The sequence below is a fragment of the Globicephala melas genome, chromosome 8 (genome assembly GCF_963455315.2).
Source record: "Globicephala melas chromosome 8, mGloMel1.2, whole genome shotgun sequence".
NCBI lineage: Eukaryota > Metazoa > Chordata > Mammalia > Artiodactyla > Delphinidae > Globicephala > Globicephala melas.
The window spans coordinates 93,705,861-93,728,715 of record NC_083321.1 but is presented as its reverse complement, the minus strand read 5'-3'; the positions used below and the strand labels follow the sequence as shown (position 1 = coordinate 93,728,715).

General features: G+C 53.4%; 2 protein-coding genes across 2 annotated transcripts in view; both read left to right on the top strand.

Annotated features, from left to right (window-relative positions):
* Nucleotides 1-467: 467 nt before the first annotated feature.
* On the top strand, nucleotides 468-14,595 carry SCN2B (sodium voltage-gated channel beta subunit 2). The gene is made up of 4 exons (XM_030838057.2): nucleotides 468-732; nucleotides 9,306-9,472; nucleotides 9,780-9,990; nucleotides 10,677-14,595. The coding sequence occupies exons 1-4, from the start codon at nucleotides 663-665 to the stop codon at nucleotides 10,874-10,876; spliced, it is 648 nt and encodes a 215-aa protein (XP_030693917.1). The 5' UTR covers nucleotides 468-662; the 3' UTR covers nucleotides 10,877-14,595.
* Nucleotides 14,596-14,733: 138 nt separating this feature from the next.
* Nucleotides 14,734-22,855, top strand: part of SCN4B (sodium voltage-gated channel beta subunit 4) — a 28,158-nt gene continuing 20,036 nt past the window's right edge. The window contains exon 1 of the mRNA XM_060304128.1: nucleotides 14,734-19,918. Coding sequence (XP_060160111.1) covers nucleotides 19,867-19,918 — 52 coding nt within the window. The 5' untranslated portion in view covers nucleotides 14,734-19,866. The remainder of the gene's footprint in view (nucleotides 19,919-22,855) is intronic.

The window sequence follows — 22,855 nt, the reverse complement described above, 5'->3', positions numbered from 1 at the left end:
TGTTGATTTGATTGAATCAGGATTCCCCAAAAGTTCATGTTACAAATGACTGTAAGAGCTCTCAGGTATTTTTACACCAACCTGCTGTTCTGTTTTCAGTGGAAATGCTAGAAAAATGAGGAAGTTCTTACTTCCTGAAAGTCTCCCACCTCATTTCCCTGAACCCTTTTCAAACAAAACAAAAACTAGCATCTCCTTTTTTGGGTGTTTTTAAATGACAAAAAGAATTCACCCCTCACAGCAGCTTTGAAATAAATGGGTTCCTCAAACAACTTTCCAACTCCAACCATCACCCAAGTGGAGAAGAAAGGCAGGCCATGCTTTAGTTCTGGTTTTGGAGGGTAAAAATTTCCGAGGAACTTTGCTCTTTGCAGACAGATTTTTTTATGCCCTCCCACCTGCTTTTTGAAATCCACCAACCACAAAATTTACTCCATCCACTTTTTTCTCTCTCCCTTCCACACTCCCTCTCTCTTTTTAGCAGCAACATACAAGCCGGCCATATTAGAGAGATGGAAATAAAGCTTCCTTAATGTTGTATGTGTCTTTGAAGTACATCTGTGCATTTTTCTTTTAGCATCTAACCATTCCTCCCCTGTAGCCCTCGGCCCCTCAAATCACCCTCTCCCTATCCCACCCGACTAACATCTCAGTCTCTGAAAATGCACAAAGATGCCTGGCTACCTCGCCCTGCCTTCAGTCTCACGGGGCTCAGTCTCTTTTTCTCTTTGGGTAAGTTAGACTGCACATCTGCATGCTTCTGAGGGTACAGAAGTGCAGCCGCAACAGGAGGAGGATGGGGGCCGGGGGCAGGAAAGAAGACATCGCTTGAGCCTCCCTTCGGCGTTGTCCTTGGGAAGGGAGGCGCGGGGATGGGGGGAGATGTGGCTGGGGACTGCATAACGCTGGGACGACTTGGTCGCAGAAACGTTGGGTCAGGGGATCTGAGGGTTCCTCGGAGGTGTCAATTGTCAAGGGAGGTGATTTTTCTTTGGATTTCCCTGAAATGGACGTATGTGGGGCTGGGGGCCGAGGGTAGGCTGATGTGCAGAGCCTCTTCATGGATTTTTTTCTTTTAGCTGCTACAAATCTCCTGGGACTTAATGCTCCCTTAAGGGGCTTCTTCTGTGAACCTTGATCTTTGGAATCTGGTGGATTTAGGTTGTCAGAAAAGAGTGTACGGGGGGGAGTAGAGGGGCAGAAAGTTGAGTCTGGGTCTGGCTTCCTGGAAATCTGTACCACCGATCTGTTGCAGTGTGTGGAGGCGTAGGTGGGAAGCAGGCTTGAGGAGCGATCTCTGCATTGGGAAGAGAACTGCTGAAGCAGGCACTGATGGAGAAGCTCTCTGGCTTGGGCCAGATGGAGTGGAGGAGGGGTCAGGTGAAGGGATCAGAAAAAAAAAAAAAGAAAAAAAGGGAACACATGAGTGTGGTTGTGGCCCTTTGGATCACATCTCTGAACTGTCCAGCCCCACCTTGCCGACTGTCAAGAGATCCAAATGCTAATTTCATACATGGCCACTTAGGGACTTCCTGGTGGGTAGGTGGGCTAGGGGGTCACTTGCAAGCCTGCATTATAGGTAGTCTCCTTTTTGCTCTTAAACTTACTCATTGCTGGCATAGCAATTGAGGATCCAGTCCAACGGCTGTCAGTGGGAATATTCCCCATCACAAAGTTTCTCTCTCCCTCCTTCTCTCGCTCTTTTTCTCTCCTTCTCTGGCATGCTGTGCTGGATATTGGGCTGGAGTGCTAGAGACAGCCCAGGGCCCCTGGCAGCCTGCACGGTAAGGCCTGTGAGCTTTGCTGAGTTACTGAACATATTAACAACAGAGCAGGAGTGTTAGGGAAGCTCAGGCAGTAGAGACAGCATGAGCCTTGGACTCGATCTGGGTTTAAAGCCACCTTTGTCATTTACTTCATACTATCAGCAAGTTACTCCCCTCTGAGCTTCAGTTCTTTCCTGGGTGAACTGGAGAATACCTACTGCCTGGGTTTTTTGTGAGTCTGGCACATAGCAAGTGCTTAAGAATAGCTACGCTTTATGAACTCTTTTCACGTGCCCACGCGCTGTGTATCTTGTTTAGTCCTCGCGGCAACTGGTAACCGCATGGGGTAGAGACATTATGATCCTCACGTTACAGATGAGGAAACAGGCACAGAGAGGTTAAGTAACTTGCCCAATAAGGTCACAGTAGTTTAAGGGGAGCTGAGATTTGAACCCCTTGTTTGACTTCACCCCTTTCTTTTGTATTTTTTAACATCTTTATTGGAGTATAATTGCTTTACAATGGTGTGTTAGTTTCTGCTGTATAACAAAGTGAATCAGCTATACATATACATATATCCCCATATTCCCTCCCTCTTGTGTCTCCCTCCCACCCTCCCTATCCCACCCCTCTAGGTGGTCACAGAGCACGAGTTGATCTCCCTGTGCTATGCGGCTGCTTCCCACTAGCTATCGGTTTGGTAGTGCATATATGTACATGCCACTCTCTCACTTTGTCCCAGCTTACCCTTCCCCCTTCCCATATCCTCAAGTCCATTCTCTAGTAGGTCTGTGTCTTTATTCCCGTCCTGCCCCTAGGTTCTTCATGACCATTTTTTCTTTTTTACATTCCATGTATATGTGTTAGCATATGGTATTTGATTTTCTCTCTCTGACTTACTTCACTCTGTATGACAGACTCTAGGTCCATCCACCTCACTATAAATAACTCAATTTCGTTTCTTTTTATGGCTGAGTAATATTCCATTGTATATATGTGCCACATCTTCTTTATCCATTCATCTGTCGATGGACACTAAGGTTGCTTCCATGTCCTGGCTATTGTAAATAGAGCTGCAATGAACATTGTGGTCCATGACTCTTTTTGAATTATGGTTTTCTCAGGGTATATGCCCAGTAGTGGGATTGCTGGGTCATATAGTAGTTCTATTTGTAGTTTTTTAAGGAACCTCCATACTGTTCTCCATAGTGGCTGAACCAATTCACATTCCCACCAACAGTGCAAGAGTGTCCCCTTTTCTCCACTCCCTCTCCAGCATTTATTGTTTGTAGATTTTTTGATGATGGCCATTTTGACCTGTGTGAGGTGATACCTCATTGTAGTTTTGATTTACATTTCTCTAATGATTAGTGATGTTGAGCATTCTTTCGTGTGTTTGTTGGCAATCTGTATATCTTCTTTGGAGAAATGTCTATTTAGGTCTTCTGCCCATTTTTGGATTGGGTTGTTTGTTTTTTGTTACTGAGCTGCATGAGCTGCTTGTATATTTTGGAGATTAATCCTTCGTCAGTTGCTTCATTTGCAAGTATTTTCTCCCATTCTGAGGGTTGTCTTTTTGTCTTGTTTATGGTTTCCTTTGCTGTGCAAAAGCTTTAAGTTTCATTAGGTCCCATTTGTTTATTTTTGTTTTTATTTCTATTTCTCTAGGAGGTGGGTCAAAAAGGATCTTGCTGTGATTTATGTCATAGAGTGTCCTGCCTATGTTTTCCTCTAAGAGTTTTATAGTGTCTGGCTTTACATTTAGGTCTTTAATCCATTTTGAATTTATTTTTGCTTCACCCCATTCTTAACCACTGAATTCTACTGCCCCCGATATTTAAGAAATGATGCTGCTATAGTAACAGTAATTTGGATCAAAGAATCTTAAGTACAGGCAAAAGAGGGGAGTTGGGTGAGTGACCAGTGTGCAAGGAAATGAGGATGGAGGACAGGCAACCTGTTTGGGGAGTTAGGGAGAGCTTCCTGAAGGAGGGAGAGCCTTATCTAAGTGAAGAAAGCAAGGGGGCTCGGGGACCAGGACCAGGGTGTGGCTTAGAGGAAGATGGAATCTAGGGTGAAGAGGTCAGGGCATGGGGGCTGTGAGGCGGTGGTGGGAGGAGGCTAAAGCCTCTGCAAACCTGGATGGGGGGAGGGTGCAGGAGTAGGGACCTTGAACTTGAACTTGATTGGTGCTGTGATGAGACAGGCCCTGGTACTCCGAGGCCGAGGGCTCAAGTGGACAATGGAACCTTGGTGGTTGTAGCAGCATCAGTCCCCAAGATGGAGGGATGTCCCAAGTGACAAGGGAGGGGACTGACACAGGGCCTGGGTTTGCGAGGATGACTACAGAGCTGACAAAGGGACAGGGGACAGCTGGCCAACCTGCTGTACATACCACAGAAGTACATGGGACTAGTTTTCAGTTAGAAGCAATCCAAATGATTGGTTTTCCTTAGAGTTTGTCTCAAAACTCTTGGCTCCACGGTCACTGGCCTGGTTACCAAAGTCTGGGTTATGTTAGGCGAGGCTTAGAAAGTGGAGTCTGGTCCTCACTCAACCCCACTGCACACGGACACACAGGGGAAAACACCTTCCCTTCCCTCTCCAGACTTTTATCGAGTGCCCACTGTGTGTCACATGCTGTTCCGGGTCCCGGGATGCCAAGATAAATAAGAATCAGCTCCCCAGAGCCTCCCGAGGGACTAGGGAACATAAACAAAAAATAGTAATGCAGCATCCCATGTGCTGTTAGCAGCTAACCTTTGGTGGGGGCTGACCATGAGCCAGGCACCGCTGTGAGCTTTATGTTTTAGTATTCAATCCTCACAACGGCCCCAGGAGGTAGGACCTATTGTTGTCTCCCATTTTACGGATGAGGAAACTGAGGTGCTGGGAGGTGAACCATCTTGCCTAAGATCAGACCACAGTGCTAGAGCGCTGGTCTTGGCCACTATGCCATTCTGCTTCCCGGTCTGGAAGTGACAGAAACCTCCCGGTCTGGGGAGAGGTCACGGGCACTGGAGAAGCTGCCATGGGGGCGATGCCTTGTTAGCTGGGATCTGCGGGGTAAGCAGGAGGGCTCAGGGGCAGCAGGGTGAATGAGCTTTCCAACCTGCAGCAAAAACACATGCAAAGCCATGGAGGAGTGGAAGAAGGTGGCGTTTTCAGGAAAGTAAGAACTCCAGGGTCACTGGAGTGGAGGAAGCGTGAAGGGTTGGGAGCAGGACAGGAAATGAGGCTGGGATGCTGGATGGTCCCAGATGGCAAAGGGCTCAGAAGCCCAGGAGCCTGGACGAGATCCTGAAAGCAGCAGGGAGCCAATGGCAATTGGGGATGAGGGGTGACAAGGACAGGTGCTCTCCCGGCTGCATGGGGGTGGCCTGGCCTGCGAGGGAGACCTGAGGTGGTGGGTCTGAATGGTAAGGCAGCCCAGGAGTTGGCCTGCGTGTCACAGTCACCTGGGTAGCAGGGGCTGCCCTGGGACACAGCGTGCTCCAGAAGGGTGGGGACTAATTTCTCTGCTTAGACAAACTCTGTTTTTTTTTTTTTAACCAAGAAAAAAATTAACCTACCTCATAGGTTGCTGTAGGGTTGGAAAGAGGCATGAAGAGAATTAACTTCTAGTCTGTGTAGGAAATAGTGTTTGACAGGAGATGAGCAAATTTTTGTGATCTCTGCAAGACGGGCCAGTTAGAAAAGTATATGACATGGGCCCTGAAGTGCCCAGATACACCTTAGAGAGAGTGAGGGGCCCTGGGCATTGGTGAAGTTTTGGAACTGAGCTCAAAAGCCACATCCTTACGGTACCCTTGTTGAATCATTTCCTTTCTGTGAGTTGGAGATCAGAGACTCAGGCTCCAGACATGGTCCCAAATGGGAAAACCAGGAAGATTGTGAGCCCCCCTTGTATGGAGGTTCCTTTAAAGAAGACCATTCCCCTCTGGCCAGCCTGACTGCCTGGGGGCTGACATGGGGGCTGGACCTGCCATGTAGACAGCAGGAGGACTGAGCCCTGGGACCCCTTGGTACAAAAATCACCCCCTCACCCAGCCTCCACCCCTCAACCTGCTGTCTAGAGGCTGGCAGCCTGGCAGCCTGCGTTCCAATCTAGCTTGTCACTTACCAGCTGTGAACTTGGGCTATTCACTTAACTTTTTTGTGCTCCATTTCCCCACTTGGAAAGTGGGGGTGATAATAGGGTTGCTGTATTAAATGAGGTGATATCTGTAGGGTGTGTAAACAGCGCCAGGCGCACAGTAAGCATCTTGTTGTTACTATGAAGTCCCTTTGTGGCCCTAGCCGTGGATTCGGCTAATTTCCCGAAGCAGCAGAGCTCACCAGGAGCCCAGGATTTTGCTCACAGCTCTGTCCTCGCTGCACGATGATTTCCTCATCTTTAACGAGGGCCTGGATTGGTGAAAGGCCGAAGGCCCTTGCCCTGAGCTGGGACGCTGGGAGACCTCAGGCGGAAGTGGGCGCTGTACTGGGAGTCAGGAACCGTGATTCGGGACCCGGCTTGTCCCTACCTGCTGTGTGTCTCTCTCAGGCCTCAGTTTCCTCGTTGGTAAGATGATGGAGCTGGATCTACAATTCCTGAGGTTCCCCCTGCTTTGGTGACTCCTGTTCCTCTCTCTGCAGTTGGGACTTGACGGTTGACCTCTCTGACCACTAGAGGGCACACGTGTCCGCCTGGTGCCTCCTGCAGGCTGTGCCGTAGGGATGCGGGGAAGGAGCCGCATTGCACCTCTCAGTCTGCCCCCCTCCTGCTGGCCAGAAAAGGCCCCTCACTCCCCAGGGCTCTGCCCTCCCGCACAGCAGAGTGCTAGCTCCTTCAAGTTGGAGGCAGCTCCTGGTAGGGTTCAAGTTCTGTCTCTGGAGTGATGTTGTGGCCTGGGGCGGGACACAGGCAGGGATGGGTCAGCCAGATGTGTGGGACCTACTTCCTAATGCCACTTGGAGGCTCTTTTTGCTCAGGTGCCCTGGGAAGGTCGCGGAACCTTCCCAGGGAAGGTGCTAGAGAAGCAAGGTGTTCCTGGGATGTGAGGTAAACTCAGGACAAGGCCCTGCCGGGCTCCTTCCCTGAAGATACCTCCGCCTCTGCAGAGCGGGGGCGGAGATGGCATTTTCAGCACACCTCCTCCTCGCCTGGCGCTGTGCTCAGTGCTTTCATAACTCTGTGAGAGCGAGGAGATGGGAACTGGGCTTTGTTCTCCTGGGGCTGCCGCTCAGCCTCTCCAGTTCGTATTTCCCTGATGAGCACTTCAGCACACCTGGCCTTGCAGGTGGAGCCGTGTGCCTGTCCCTCCATCTAGGGCTGGGTCCTGACCTCCCTGGCCAGCAGTTCAGAGCATCTCCTGTTCTTAAGTCCTGCCTGCTGGCCCTGGCCACTCATCCGAAGGGATGAGCCGAGTGGAAGGGCTTCGCTATCCCTGCTTCCAGGCTGCAGTGCTGCTGTTCCTGGGGTGGGGCCCGGCAGCTTTGCACAGCGAAATCTTCTGCAAAACGCGAGCCCTGTGCAATCCGGGGGAATTCCAAGGGGCTGCCCCGAGGGGTCAGGCTCCAACGTGGCCCTGCCTAAGCCCTTCCTGCTTAGGGGGCAGAACTTGAGGAGAATTTAGGCTACCCTTTGCCTTATTTTTATTTTGTATTTTTTTTTTTTTGGCGGTGCCTTGAAGCTTGCGGGATCTTAGTTCCCCCATCAGGGATTGAACCCCGGGCCACCGCAGTGAAAGTGCTGAGTCCTAACCACTGGACCGCCAGGGAATTCCCCTACCCTTTGCTTTACATATTTTATCTTATTTAATTATTACCGTAACCCCAGGAGGTAGGTATCATCAGCTGCGTTTTACAGAGGAGGGGCCTGAGGCTCAGAAGATAGAGGAACTTGCCCATGTTCTCCCAGCCGATAGAAGGCAGAGCTGGGATTGAACCACATCTACTGGGGTCTCCGTGCCTCCTAGCTGCCCCCCTGCCGTCCCCTAGCGGCTTCTTCTCCCACTCAGAAGAATAGTGTCCCGGTCCTGGCCTAACTCTGGGACCTCAGCTCTCTCCAGTTGCCCCCTTGATCACTCTGCTGGTTGTGCTTCAGATACGTGATGCTCATTCCAACCCCTGGAACTTCCCTCTTGATGTTCGGCTGCCTTGCATTCCTTCAAAATTTCACATGGCTTCACTCCTTCACCTTAGTGGGGGGCCACCTACAGGGCGGCGCTCGGAGCAGCTCTCCCTGACCACCCGATGTCAAACACACCCTGCACCTTGCTTTATTTTTTACAGCCCTTGCCTGTGAATCAATAGCTAAAGTTACATTATTTCTTTTCCCTGTTAATGTCTGTCCCCCTCCCTAGGATATAAGCTCCATGTTACAGTACCTCTGCCTGCCTCCATCATAGCAATAATCCCTGGGCCCTAGACTGAGTGCCTGGGGCACCGGAGGTGATTTATAAATATTTGGTAAATGAGTGAATGAATGATTGATACTGAGCATTACTGCTTCTCCTTTATGAAGAATATTCATCTTTTGGGATGAGGTTTTGACCATACTGGCAGAGAATTTTGGAATTCAGCCCAGGGCTAGGGTGAGGTGAGTGCAGTGCCTAGGGTGCAAAATTTAAGGAGGTGTTTGCATGACCCTGAGGGTGGGCACCCCCTTAAATCTCGTGCCCAAGGCTTTCTGCCCCTCTGTGGGCGGGGGGTGGGATGGGCACTGCAGCTTCAGCTGGGAGGGCTTCGGCTCACTCCCCTCACCCTAGACTCTGCCCTGCTTGGAATGTCAGAGTGGGATGGGCCTTCTCAGGCCACGCGCCCAGGGCTCCTGGACCAGGTCCAGCGTTCCCCAGAGGATCCTGCACCCTGCTGTCCCTGCAGCCTGTATCAGCTCCTTGCTGCGGTGTGTCCAGGCCTGGCATCTCCAAAAGGGGCTCCTGTCCTTGTAGACCCATCAGTTGATCCCTTCGAATTGTGCCTATTCTTCTGGGGCATCTCTTCCTTCCCGTTGCCCATCTGCTGTCCCTGCCAGGAGCCTGAGGAAGAGAAGGGGGCTGGGCTGGGCTGGGCTGGGCATATGGCTTGACTCTTCCCTGCGGTATAGAGAGCGAGGCCTTCTGTATCTGCATCTGTCCTCAAGGCTGCCTGCCTCCAGGGGACACTGCAGCTTCCGCTGGAAGGGCTTTGGCTCAGCCGAGATGGTTGAAAGTGGTGGGAAGGAGGGGGAACCGAGGCCAGCACCGTGCAGCCCCTTGTCCAAGCCATCAGGTGGCCATGACAGGCCTGTGGCAGGACAGCCAGATGGAGGGCAGGCTTGAGGCCATCTGTCTGTCCCTGGCTTGACAGATGATGTGCTCTCTCTCCACCCCAAGGGCCACATCAGTTACCGCTTAGGAGCTTTGCCCACCCCACTCCACCCCACCCCCTAATTTCAGCCATAAGGGACCCCGCCAGCTGTCCTAGCTCTGCTCCGCTCCCCACCAGATGCAGAGGCTTGCCCCCTCCCTGGCCTTGTCTGCCAGAATCCTCACCAGCTTGTGGCTTTGTCCACAGTGCCACCAGGGAGGAGCATGGAAGTCACAGTACCTACCACCCTCAACGTCCTCAATGGCTCTGATGCCCGCCTGTCCTGCACCTTCAACTCCTGCTACACCGTGAACCACAAACAGTTCTCCCTGAACTGGACTTACCAGGAGTGTAGTAACTGCTCCGAGGAGATGGTGAGTTCTCAGATGGAAGCAGGGGTGGGGGAGGCAGGAGCCCCACAGCGTGAAGCTCCCCTTTCCCACCACCTGCCCCTGCACTGTACCAGGACCCTAGCATACCCTGGTGGGCTATCTGCTCCTGAGGGCATTGGCAGAGGTGTGCTGTCGTGCCTGGGTGGCCCTGGGAGGGTGGCAGAGACCTAGAGGTGACTGCCTCTCTTCCAGGTAGAAGGGTGCATAGGAGGAGGGGCATCCTGCTGTCCTTGCAGCTCCTTGCTCATGCAGCCCCCTATCCTGTCGCCTCCTGCCCCCCCCCCCCCAGTTTCTCCAGTTCCGCATGAAGATCATTAACCTGAAGCTGGAGCGGTTCCGAGACCGCGTGGAGTTCTCAGGGAACCCCAGCAAGTATGACGTGTCAGTCACGCTGAGAAACGTGCAGCTGGAGGATGAGGGCACCTACAACTGCTACATCATGAACCCACCCGACCGCCACCGCGGCCACGGCAAGATCTACCTGCAAGTCCTCATGGAAGGTGAGGGGCTGCTGGGGGGCCCTGCCCATTCCCACCCAGCTACTCTCCAGCAGGACTAGCTGGGGCTCCTTGGGAGAGGCTGTGCCCTCCTGAGGGGCGGGAGAAACAGCACGTGCTGGGTGGAAGGCATCTGTTTTACTCCTTCCCGTCCTCGAGGACTATGTCTCAGGGAGTCCTGATGATGCTGTCCAGCATGATCACGATCTTCAGAATCCCAAGAGCAGCTTTCATTTATTGGACACTTGCTATGTCTCAGTTATAGCTAGGGCTAAACTCTCTAGATGCAATATCTCACTTCATCCTCATACAACCCTATGAGGGAGGTACTATGATCATTCCCATTTTACAGATGAGGAAACAGGCTACGTAAGGTACCTAAGGTCACACAATTAATAAATAGTACAATCAGGACTCAAATTGGGTCCATTTGACCTCAAAGTCCATCCTCTTGGATACTGCATTATATTGCCCTCCCCTGAGGCTTTTAGGTGTCCTGGGATTATGGGGTGGGTGGGGCGCTTAGAGGTCCATGGCCTGGGTTGATTTTTGCTTTGACTAGAGTGCTTTCCACGGAGGAGAGTAAAGTCAGGACCACCCCACACCTACTGCAGGGAGCAGGGGCCAGTGGACGAGGCTCCCTTTTCCAGCCCTAGGGCTCAGCGGGTCTGTTTCCTCTCCTTCTCCAGAGCCCCCTGAGCGGGATTCCACTGTGGCCGTGATCGTGGGCGCCTCCGTCGGGGGCTTTCTGGCTGTGGTCATCTTGGTGCTGATGGTAGTAAAGTGTGTGAGGAGGAAAAAAGAGCAGAAACTGAGCACGGATGACCTGAAGACGGAGGAGGAGGGCAAGACGGATGGAGAGGGCAACGCGGACAATGGCACCAAGTAACGGGCGGGCGGCCGGCCCTGCAGCCCCTCCCTTGCGTCCTGTCTCCCTCCCACTCTCCGCCCCGCACTGTGTGCCCCCGCCTGCCCTCTCTTGGTGTGCTTCTCTCGAACCAGGATCCCAGGGCTGACCTGGGGCCTCCTGAACCCCTCCCTTCGTATCCGCCACCCTGCACCAAGAGAGACTCACCTCTCTTTGATTCGAGAAACCTGCCCTGGCATCTGGGATGTGTGGGCCCTGGGGGGAGGGAGAAGCGGGCTCAAAACTGCCAGCCTCTGAGAAGAGGCAGGAGGCCTGTGGGAGGGGCGCAGAGAGAGAAGGGGGAGGGTGGGCAGTGGAGCAGGAGGAGGCCAGCTGTCCAGTCTGCCCAGTGCATGGACTGGTCTGGTGGCCGCTTCAGAGGGGACCTGCAGGTGGGACGGGGCTCTGCTGGCTGCCTCTAGAAGGCCTGGGGTGTGGCATGCCTCTGCTCCCAGAGCTGCCCCTAGCCCTGGGCAGCCTTGTCACGGGGGTGGTGATGGGTTCCTATAACTTGGGGGTGTGTTGAAGGGATGACCGTGCGTTTCCTGGGCCTTGAAGGGAAGGAAGCTGGAGGCAGCTGGAGACAAGCCTTGGCCCAGGGAGCTCTGCTCTCACCTTTCTCCTTCGATAGCTGCTACCACAGAAGCCTCTGGGTTTCTGTGGGCTCGCTTAAGCCCTTGGGATTTTTGGCAGGAAAAGTACCAAAGGGCTGCTGAGCTAGGCCGTGGGGGGCGGAGAGTCGTGTTTCTCCAGGTGCTGGTCATTTTTCACCGCAGTTACCCACTCACAGGAGGCAACTGCAAAGTTAGCTGAGGGACGAGGGGCTGCGGGCTCCGTTGTAAAATGGAGTTCAAGGTTGACTGCCTCCTCCCCCAGGGTGGCCACCATCACCTGGGCCAGGAGCAGCTGAGGTGCGGAGATAAGGAGAGAGGGGGTGGGAGCCACGTCAGAGGAGTAGGTGTGCAGAGCGGGGGCCTCGCTGGGGCTTCTGTTCAGACTTCCCCCGTTACCCTCAGCAGGGTTTCATCTGGCTTTTGGCCCTGAGGGAAGCCTGAGGGGAGCCCTGTAGCCTCTGAGACCCTGTGGCCATGTCACATCTGGAGCCATGTCACACCCTCCCCTGCCCCGACAGTTCTCTCTGGGGGGACGGAAAGTAGCATTTGTGGGGAGCCAACTTTCACTGCCATTTTACTCACATGAAGAGGGAATTGCTCAAGCCTCAGGAGCGGGAGAGAGACAGAGAGAAACTGCCTTGGAAGATCCTCAGAGATCAGCTAGCCAAGTCACCCATACTACAGACCGGGAGACTGAGGTTCAAACTCACAACCGAGGGGCCTGCTTCCCCTCTGATTCCTCAGTCTCCAGGTTGGATGAATAGAGCCACGCTTTGCCCAGGGGGAGGGGCCTCTGCAGACAGAGAGACGAAGGAGATGAGGGGAGGGAGGTGAGCTCCTCCAGCCCTGCTCACCTCCCTGGAGCCCAGCCCCTCCAGGCTGTGACTGAGGCAGGGATGGGGTGATGGGAGTGGGAGGGCAGAGCTGCTGGAATGCCCCACGCCCACCCCAGGCTGACCCTCTGCAGCACTTCCCAGCCTTTCTCAGAGCTCAGGCCCTGGCTGGGCTCAGGGGGTCAGAGCTCAGGGCAGGAGTCTGGGGAAAGCGGGTAGAGATGGGACTCTGACAGCTTCTGGGACCCCTCTCTGCCTCTGCCCAGCAGATGGCCTTTTTGGGGAGAGAGTAATAGCATATGGGCGATTCAGTTTAATTCACTTCAATTCAACATCCATTTATTGAGCATCTCCTATGTGCCAGGCACTGAGCCAGGTACTGGAGATGTACACAAAGCCATAACAGAGCTGGGAACTGCTAGGTCAGCACTGTGGGGACCAAGATGAATTTTCTTTTGGTGCATCTAATTCCACCTCTGCAGCCACTGCTTCCAGGGCTGGAGTGGGAGAAAAAGGAAGAGATTCCAGAATCTGGGCCCTGGGAAGGGGGGAAAGGAAGGAAAGAGGGAAGATGCAATAAGGAAGAGGGTGAGAGGCCAGACAGAGTGGAGGGTGGGCAACCAGCCTGAGAGCTCCTGGGTGGGATGAATCCAGCTCACCTGGAAATTCTAGCTCATCAGTACCTAACTGCCAATCAACACACTGCCAATGGGGGTGGGCTAAGCCCCCAGGATGCCTGGGGTAGGTGGACATTGCCCATCCTTGGAGTCAACCAGCTGAGAGGGGAGAGATGGGTAGTGGGCACCCTCGTTCCAGCTGAGACCAAGGGTGGTTGTAATAACATGTCTGCAGCTTGCAGATTTCACTTTTTGGCAACTTCTTAAGTGCTCTCCTCTTCCAGGATGAGTGAGGATCTGTGTGGATGCTGGGAACTTTTCTTTTCCAGGACTCATAACATTCAGGGAAATTGTTTGCAAGATTCCCTAGGTTTATTCTAAGAAGTCCTAACTCTCTATTAAGAAGCCCAAGACTTCTGGGTTCCTTCCTTTCTCTGCCCTGCCCTAGAGGGTCCTAGGGAGAGCAGTGCCTGTCCAGGGGCCTCAGGCGCCCAAGCAGATGGGGATGGGCCAGGAACCACCTTTGTCTCAGGTACCCATCCTCATATGCACTTTCTCCCCAAGCCTCTTAGAGTCTCTTCCAGACGCCTCATAGAGCTGCCTCCCCCAGGGCAATGAGGCTGGGAACAAAATGGAGCTTCTGTGCGTAGAGGTGGGAGACTGGTGAGATGTTTCCACAGCACCCTGCACCATGGGGCTCAAGCCCTACTTCTGGCTGCATGTTCCCATCACTGCGCTCTGCTGGGTTCAGTCTGCTGGTTTTCTCAACTGCCTCTGCCTCTCCTGCTCTCTTGGAACCCTGTATCTGTCCCTTTCTCCTAATTAAGGGCCCCCGTGAAGAGAGATGGGCTCGTCAACCCATGGGATTTAGCTTGTAGGAGCAAAGCACACTTTGTCAGGACTGAAATGCCTTGAGGTGCCTTGGAACTGGCTTTGGAAATAGCTATCTGCCCCCTAGCTCTGGACTAATCACAGTTATTCCCAATTTATAAAAAGGAAAAGCTGGATCCGTATTTCTCCCTGTGAGTCTCCTTGGTGAGGTTGGGCTGGTAAGTATTTGCAAGGTCAGGTTAAGCAGATGGACAATTGAAAATGCTGGCCAGGTCCAAAAGACAGTCCCAGGCCATAGGAATGGCTTGGTGCAATTGGAACGGGCGATGAATGGAGAAATTTTTCTTCCTACATACGTCTTAAGGATAGAAAGCCTGTGTCTCTTGCTGTGCCTCTTGCTGATGTCTTCCTTTATTGAAGCTTGCTGATGCGTTTGTACATAGTCTATATATAGGTAGAGATATATTATATATACAAATATAAAACATCTCACTACATCCACCCCGGAAGTTACGTTGAGGGGGCAACAATCATTTCTCAGTGTTTTGAGTTGATTCACCAAAGGCAAATTATGGAACGTTCTTATTGCTCTTTGTGCACTTGGAGGGGAAAACACAACTACTTATGCACTTTCTAGGATTTATGTGCTATGTGGTAATGGAAGAGGTGGTGGAGAGAGAAACTGAAATGGTCCTCTGTGACCCAACTGCTGTGATGTGTCTGCTTTGGGGAGCAGACAGTTTCTGTTGCAGTTTGTCTCGTTGCTTGGATTTATTGGCTGCAATAAACAGATGGTCTCCCCTGAACATCCCTTGAGTGTGACTTTTTTCAGGGGTGCAGAGTGGGGCAAGTTGAGGCGGTGCCAGGATTTTCACAGGGAGTCCTGTTGTTCCTTTCCTGGTGATGCCATTGACACTGCTGGGTCCCCATCAATGATGAGATCATTCTGCTCCCCTCTTGTTAGATGTTTCCTCTTTTCCCCTCATTGCCTTCACAGAACCCTGGGGGACTCCATCCACCTTGAAAGCACCCTGGGGACAGGGTGGCTAAACACCCACTTCTTGGAGGGCTCTTGGTTATTTCTGGAAGATGACAACACTTTATGCCCCCAAGGCTAACCGTCATGCCGACGTTGTCTATTCTTTCCATGGGTGGACGGGCCATCCTTCCTGCCCCCTGTTTCTAAGCTGTGTCTGACTAGGCAGACATCTGTTTCATCTGCTCTGGGCTCAAGAGGAATAGCTGACAGCTGGTGCAGAGTCTGCCCTCATGCAACTTCATGGATGAGGGTGGCTGCAGGGAAGAATCAGGTCGCTCATGTCCCATCTGCGAACTGCTCTATCCTAGTTACGTGCTGCTGAATCGGTCCTCAATTCAGGCCAAAGGCAACCACCTGGCCCAGGGGCTCTGCTCTCCCAGACAACCCAGTCTTCTTCTCTCTTGCCTTCTGGTTTTGTATCTCTTTGCACTTTTCTCTTTCTTACACACACACCCACACACCCTTGCCAAGGAGGCTCACCCAATAAGAAAGTCCTCAGCTTTCTGAATGCAAGGGAATGCTGAAGTGCTTGGTTTCTACTTTTCTCATGGTTCCTTTGTCATTTCTGCCTGCTCCCTGGTAACCCAGAGACCTTCGCCACTGGTTTAGTGGTCAGATGCATTTTAGACTATTCTAGGAGTAGCCTAACATTCGTAGTCCTAATGCCGGCAGCTGCTACCCGAGAAAGAAGCCAGATAGAAGGTGGCAGTGTTAAAGAGAGGTGGCTGGTATTTGACAGAACCAAAGGTACCTTGGTTTAAAAGGATGTCTGCCCTTGGAGCCCCTGAGTCCTTCCAAGGATGGGATGTCAGAGAGGATGCTTCCCTACTTAACAGATAGGAAACTGAGGCAGGGGATGTGGACTCAGGTGCTGGGTTCCTTCCGGGTGGACACAGCATCTAACTCAGTCCAAGGCTTCTCCCCCAGAACACTTGGAGGACACTGTGGAGCTGGGCCTGGCTTCTGGGAGGACTGGGTTTGGCTCAGGTGTCTCCCCTAAACTGATGTTTTGGGGCTCAGCCTGCTTGGGGCCTGGTGAGGTAGTTCTGATTGAGGAGGGGGCTGCCGTGTGCGGGAAGGGCTAGCTCCCACCCCGCAGCTCAGAATTGCTCACCGGCTTCCCGTGTCCCCCACCTGAGGTGCTGGTGCCTCTCCATTCCCACCGTTCCTTTGCTTCCCGCCGGAGCCCCTGCAGGGCTCAGGCACAGCCATCGGCCTGCCCATGGCCGGCTGCCCGGGAATGGTAGTCTGTATGCGGAGCCTCTCAGAGTCCCCAGGACAGGTTTTGAGGCCCAAAAGGAGCGGGGGAGGGGGAAGAGTAGATCTTTACAACATCAGAGAGGGGAGGGATCCCGGGGACTACTTGGCCAAGTCTCCTGATTATCCTGACGGGGAAACTGAGGACCAGGTCGGGGAAGTGATTTGCTTAAGGCCACAAGATGAGTCAAGGACAATCCAGGATCTCCCAGCTGGCTCCAGGCTGCCTGTTCTTCCCACAGCCCACACCCAGTCTGAGCCTAGCGCTCGGCACAGCTCGGCACAGCAGCCCACACCAGCCCAGGCTCCTGCCTGCCCCTTCCCAGTGGGCTTGAGTTGAACAAAAAGAAGCCCCCATGCTTCTTGTAAGGGCACAGTTTTGAAAGCTGAGGTTCAGAGAGGGAAAGTAATTCTCCCAAAGTCACACAGTAGGCTAATGACAGAGCTTGGTTTTAGTCGCCATTCCAAGTCCCATTCCACACCTCAGTAGAGTGCCTTTCCTCATGCTGGTTTGTATATGGTCCATCTTAGGCCACTTGTCTCCCTCCCATGTTGCAGGTGTTGTGCTAAAAAACTTCAGGGGAGAGGAAGCTGGGGCAGTGCCTGGTGGGATATGGGTTGGGCAGCTGGGTGCACAGGAGCACAGGTCCCCACTGAGGTCTCCTGCCCTCCGCCTTCGGCACTGCAGGGGCTCAGAAGGTCCATGCTGGCAGGGCACTGCGGGCTCTCTTCTCGGATGGCCATGGTGAAATTGACCCTGAAGGCTGCCAGGTTCTAGTCATTCCTGGCTGCCTGCTACCATGCTGATGTGCAGGGTACCAACCACCTTTTAGGACAGGCTCCGGCCACCCAGTGTTTGAGAGCTCCAGAGGGCCATGGGGAAGGAAGCCCATCTTAGAACTATATCCTGGCATCGTGACATGGCCCATAAATTTGGTCCTGAAACAGATTAGCCTAGGACCCCACTCCTCTGCAGGGCTGAGGAGGCCTCTGTCTAGAAAAGGGAGAAAGACTGCGGGAGGGAGGTGGTGGGAGTAGGTGAGTTGGGAGTAGGGAGCTTGTAAAGCAGCTTCTCCTTTTCTCTGGCAATAATGACTTCGAGAGCCCACGAGGCGCTGGGAAGGGGGCCAAGTGGACACTGGGTGCTCAGCTTGGCTACTCTGGAGTCCATGAGAGGGGCTGTCCCTTACAGCCTTGGCAAAGTCACTTTTATCCCAACTGCAGCTGCCTCTGCTTCTCAACTGCGACAAATTCCCTGTAAACAGGTGGCATAGGACTAGAACTGTTTGCCTCAACAGACTGAGACCCTCCTGTGGGCAAATGGGCAAAAGAAGGGGATGTGTTCCTCCTGGAGGGGAAGTGTGTGTCACAGCTGATGGCTAATACAGCGGGTGGGGCTGTGGCCACAAGGAGAGGGATTCGCCTTGACCCATTCTGCCCCAGGGCGAAACATTAGGGCTGGCGGACAGAGGCAGATATTGATCCAATGGAAGTCAGTGCTGTGCAGAGGGTTGAGTTTCTCTGAGGTAATGAGGTCCCCATCCCGGAAGGTATTCAAGCATAGCTTGGGGGTGTTGTCGAGAAGATTCATATGTCAGGGCATACTTTTAGATGCTGTCTAAATTTACTGACAATGGCCCTCTGCAGCCCTCATTTTAGGATTCAAATGACAGAAGTAGGATTAACTCTTGCTTGCCTGCCTGAAGATAAACAGGACACATGAATGGGCAAACTCCTGTCCCTCTGCCTTGTTACTCAGTCACGCTCTACCCCAGGCTGCATCTTTACCCGACTTAGCGATGGTGGTGGGGAGAGGGTAGGTGGCGAGCCCCTATTCACAGTGAGAAATAGGCCGGAAGAGGGTGGAAATTTGGAGTTAGGAACCCTCAGGAACTTCTTTCCAAAGATCAGGCCAAGTCTAACTTGTATCTTTGACCCTCCAGCTGGGGCAAAGCTTCCCCTGTCCTTCAGTCAAGACTGTAGAAAATGGTGACAATCTTTTCAGCCTTCTCCTCCCTTCACCCTCCCAGCTTTGTCAAAGTCTTCAGCCTTCCATCCTTGTCCCATAGCAGGCTCACACCCTGTGGGCTCTCCACAGGAGCTCTTGGGAAGGGCTGTGGGATGGGCGGGCTCATATCCAGCCTCAAAGTGTTTGGAGGGTGGGGCCGGGGTGGTAGCAGGGTGAGTGACAGCTGGCTAGACTAATCAGGATGAACACCATTTACTGAGTAGCTACTCTGTGCCTGGCCCTGAGCTCAATATTCTATGTGTATCAGCTGACAGTAGTCAGGACAACTCCCCAAATATGCATTCTTTTCTCACTTTTACAGATGAGGAGACCTGTTATACTAAGTTATGGGTACACTCAAGGTGACACAGAAAATAGCAGAGAATTCAGACCCAGGGTGGAGCGATGCCAAAGCCATCAATCACATCAGGCTGTGACTGGGAAAGGGCAGTGGACTGGCCTCTTGCAGCCCAGAGACCTAGGAGTGGGTGGGGGAAGGGTGACTGGGAGCCAATCTCAAAATGACCGTGGACAGCCAGAGATGGGCAAAAGTGTTTGGAAGCAGAGGCAAAGGCTTCCCAGTGGGTCTCTAACATCCCACCTCCTGCCTGGCCTGGCCCCTGACCCCACAGCTCTGTGCAAACAGCTCTGGCTCCCGCTGGCCACCCTCTCCTCTCCTGGTTTCTGAAAACCTATAAAACCTTTTCTTCACCTGCTGACCAGTTGTCTCCATCCCTACCCCTCCTCCTCGGCCTGTGTCTCACTCCAACTTCCCCAGGTTCCCCTTCATTCCAGGCAGACTCTCCCTTGCTCCCATGCTTCTTCCCTTCCTCTCGGCCATCTCTCCTGACCTTCTGTCCCTGCCATATCTCCTCTTCTACTCCACATCCTCTCTCTCCTCTCACTTTGCAAGATCCACTGCTCTCACACTAAAATATTCATAGCGGATGGGACCTGAACACTAGGGGAGCCCTGCCTGGCGCTCTGCACCTTTTTATGCTTCTGGTTTGGTCAGTCTGTCCCAGCGCCCAGTTCAGCGGCAGGACCAGGTCTAGGGTTCCAGGAGGACATCTAGCCATTCAGCTGACTAGGCAGTCCCCCTACAATGAATGACAAACCTTCCCAATGCCTCCGACCCCCAGCCCTCCTGAGCCCCCATCCTCCCATGATGGACAAGCAGTGGGGCATGGTAATCCATGAAACACAGAGGTAAACACAGCTCTGGGGTGCTGGGTAGGGTGGCTGAGACCCTGCCATGGGGCTTCACGCCCTACCCCAAAGTGGCCCAGAATAAAGGGATGCCCAGGACTCACCCCATCTCTGAGCTGCAGTGAGGGAAGCAGACGCCTGCTCCTGCCAGGGGGCACATGCCCCTCTCCAGCTTAGGACTGTCCAGTGAGCACCTCCCTGGTCAGGATGTTTTAGCTCCCTCCTCCCTCTGCCCTCCTCCTCCCAATGAGCTCATCTGTCTGGGGCTCCCCACCCCCCTTTGCCTGAAGGGATGTTTGGAAAGAACCTGGCAGAAAACAGAAAAAGAGGAAGGGAGGGATGGAGGAGGTGCGTGCGCCCAGAGCCCTTAGAGAAAGTGGAGATGGGTGAGGAGAGCTCAGGAAGAGTTCATCGCTGCTCCAGGTCGGATTCGAGGTGGGCTGGGGAGCAGCGGGCGAGGGGGCCAGTACTGGTTCCTTGCTGGGCTGCTGAGCCACGTGCCTGCGGGTTGGTTTGGTGCATGCTGTCCTGTTAACCCCCTCAGCACCTGCCAAACTTCAGTGGATGCTGAGACTGTGGCTGAGGCAAGTGAGCGCTGAGCTGGAGGGCAGGAATGGTGAGTCGGGATGGGCAGGGAACAGACCTAGGTGCATTAGAAGGAGACACCCAAATGCCTGGCCAGGTAGCATCCACCCAGCCCCAACCCCAGAGGCAGAAGGATTTGGGAGCATTCAACTTTAAGTTACTGTATGCAGAGCATCCCTGCTCCTGCAGTTCCACTGTCCTGAGGTTGGGGCCCTGTTGATAACTGGGCTATAAGCTCCTGGTGTCGATCTGAGTGATCTGAGGTCAGAGGGAGAGGGGCTGGGAGGTGGGGGCATTGCGGGGGGATGGATCCCTGCAGAGCTCCCTCTTCTCTGCCTCTCTGAGCCGGGTCAGCGTGGCTGCCGTCCAGCTCCGTTACCTGCAATGCCCCGACAGGAGCCAAGAGGGCTTATGCGGGAGGGGGAGAGGCAGGCAAGGGCAAGGGCAATAGGGGAGCCAGAGGGGGAGGAGGCTCCCTGCCAGGCTCTTATTACTTAGAAGGAACTCCTCCCAAAATAGCTCTGGAGGCCTCACCGGAGCTCTCCCTTCCTCCCCTGCCGGGGTCTTGGCTAGCTTTCTGAGAATTGACAGAGATGGAATCTTCCACCTACCCGCCCTGGTGTAGGTGGAAGGTGGGACCACCCCCAGGGTTGAGTACCTGCCTGGATAAAAGCATCTCCCGGAGGCTGGGAGCCGGAGCTCGGCCCCCATTTCTGCCCGTGTCACTTCCCCACCACACACTGAACCTCATACCTGCGCTGCTTCCTAGCTCCCATCCTGGCCCTGAGGTGGAGGCGGAGGGCAGGAACCCAGAGGCTTGCCTGGTCTCAGAGAGGACTGCTGGACTAACTGCTTCAAAGACCCTGAGCCCTCCCCCGCACACCCACCCCCCTGGAAAAATCTCCTTTCCCCTTAAATCTAGGCCCATCTCCTCCCACCTGAGAACAGCTTCCTGGCAGCTCCTTGGCTCAGGGTCCAGTCCGTCTCTGTATCCCTGAAAACTTGCTCTTCGAGGTATTTCTGAGCCAGGCTGCCCAGGACCTGAGTGTGCAGGACCCCACCACCGCGAAGCCAGCCTGCTGGGCACAGCAGGGGGCTGTGTCCAAACCACCATCCTGTCCTCTAGGGACTTGCAGCCGGAGGCGCAGAAAGGGCCAAAGTGCCGTCCATCTGATGGATGCACTAGGGTTTTGAGAATTTTTGAGGAAAGTGCTCTCTAAATGTGAAATTCCTCTAGCCGCTAATGCATCTTTCAAGCACTTTTCCTGCCCAGCTGTGGAGCCCTCCTGCTCTCTAGAGGAAAGCTGGGGGTGTGGAGGGAGGGAATCAAATAATGGGGGAAGTTCTAATTCTGACTTTAAGAATCACTTTCTCTGTGACCTTGGGCCACACATTCTACCTCTTTGGGCCTGTTTCTTCATTTGGGAGGCGTGTGGGTTTCCTAAGGACCCTTCTGGCTCTAAGAATTGGTGAGCAGCGAGGCAGCCTAGAAGGTGGAGGGTGCGGAGGAAGCTGGCCTGTTTTTGTGTCCCCAGGGTCTAAAGATATCCAGGGAATGCTGTCCCCTCCCTTCCCCTTTCTCTGGGCAGGGGTCACTTTCCTTCCCTTTGACTCACCTCCTGTCTCAAATCAGCCTCCGGCTCTGAGAAACTTGACCCCTGCTGTAAAAATAAAGTGGGCAGTGTGGATGTCTGGCCCTGTGGATCTAGTGTCTGGAAGCTCCTGGAGAAGGAGGAGGTAAACGTGCAAACTTGGAGACAGGAAGAGTCTTAGCCTTTTTAGGGCCACAGACCTCTTTGAGAATAATGAGAGCTAAAATGTACTGTGGGCTGACCCTATGCCTAGAACTCTGTTAGCACTTTTACGTATGATAATATCTCATCCAGTCTTCATAGGTCCACATCTGATGTTTGTGAGGCCTGGGGCAACTGCACAAATGATAATTACATATATGTCTAAATATAAGTTATGAATCAAGATAACAAAGTGTTAAAACTCATCTATTATCCTCCACCTTTGATGAATTTTCCTCAGTCTTAATTTTAAGGCCAGGCCCAAAAGCCATTCCCTGGTCCACTCTTCCCTGGTCTTGCTGGGACAGGGTCTCTCTCATGCATGCCTGGGAACCCTCCATCTGCATGTCAAGTTCCATCCACTTCCCACCCTCTGTAAACAGCTGCCCTTTGCCCCGGCCTGGGGGTGCACATCTGGCATGGGCAGCTCCTGAGAGGATTGACCCGGGGAAGAGGCCTGCTCGGAATCGGGTCATGTGAACAGGGAATTCCAGGGTCCCGGATGTTCGGAGCATGGTCTAGAAGAGGAGGTGTATAGACTACCCTCCCTTCTATCCCAGGAAACACTTTTCCAGTGAGGAGGCATAGGGCCAGAGGAGGGCCAGAGTGAGGCCCTCCAAACTCAGGAGACCAGGGCTGAGGCCCCTGTTGCCCAGGTCTAAGGGTGGCATTGCTCTTAACAATTGCATGAGGTGAATATCGTCACTTTCACCATATTACAGATGAAGCTGCTGCAGAAGGTTGCATAACTTGCTCAAGGTCATACGACAACATATGCTGGAGCTGGGACTTGATTCCCCAGTGCCTAACTCCAGAGCCCCTATACCACTATCACAGCTATACTGAGCAGCCTCTCTCCTGGAAAAAAAGAGAGACATTCAGCATTTCCAGTACAACCTCAAGGGGTCCATGATCTCTGAAGCCCCCCAGGGACCCCAGGTTAAGAAGATGGGCGGTGCGGGGGCAGTAGCAGAGGTCAGGCCATGAAGTGGGAGCAGGTTTCCAGGTCTGAACCAGTCTCCAGACAGGCAAAGGTTGGAGGGTCAGGACCTCAGACAGGCCCTGTGGTGGCGGGAGGGGGCTGGGATGGCTGGGAAGGGGCTGCTGAGGAGGATAGCAGACATGAGTCACCAAACCACCCCAAGTAGCACTAGTCACTTGTAACTCAAGAGGGT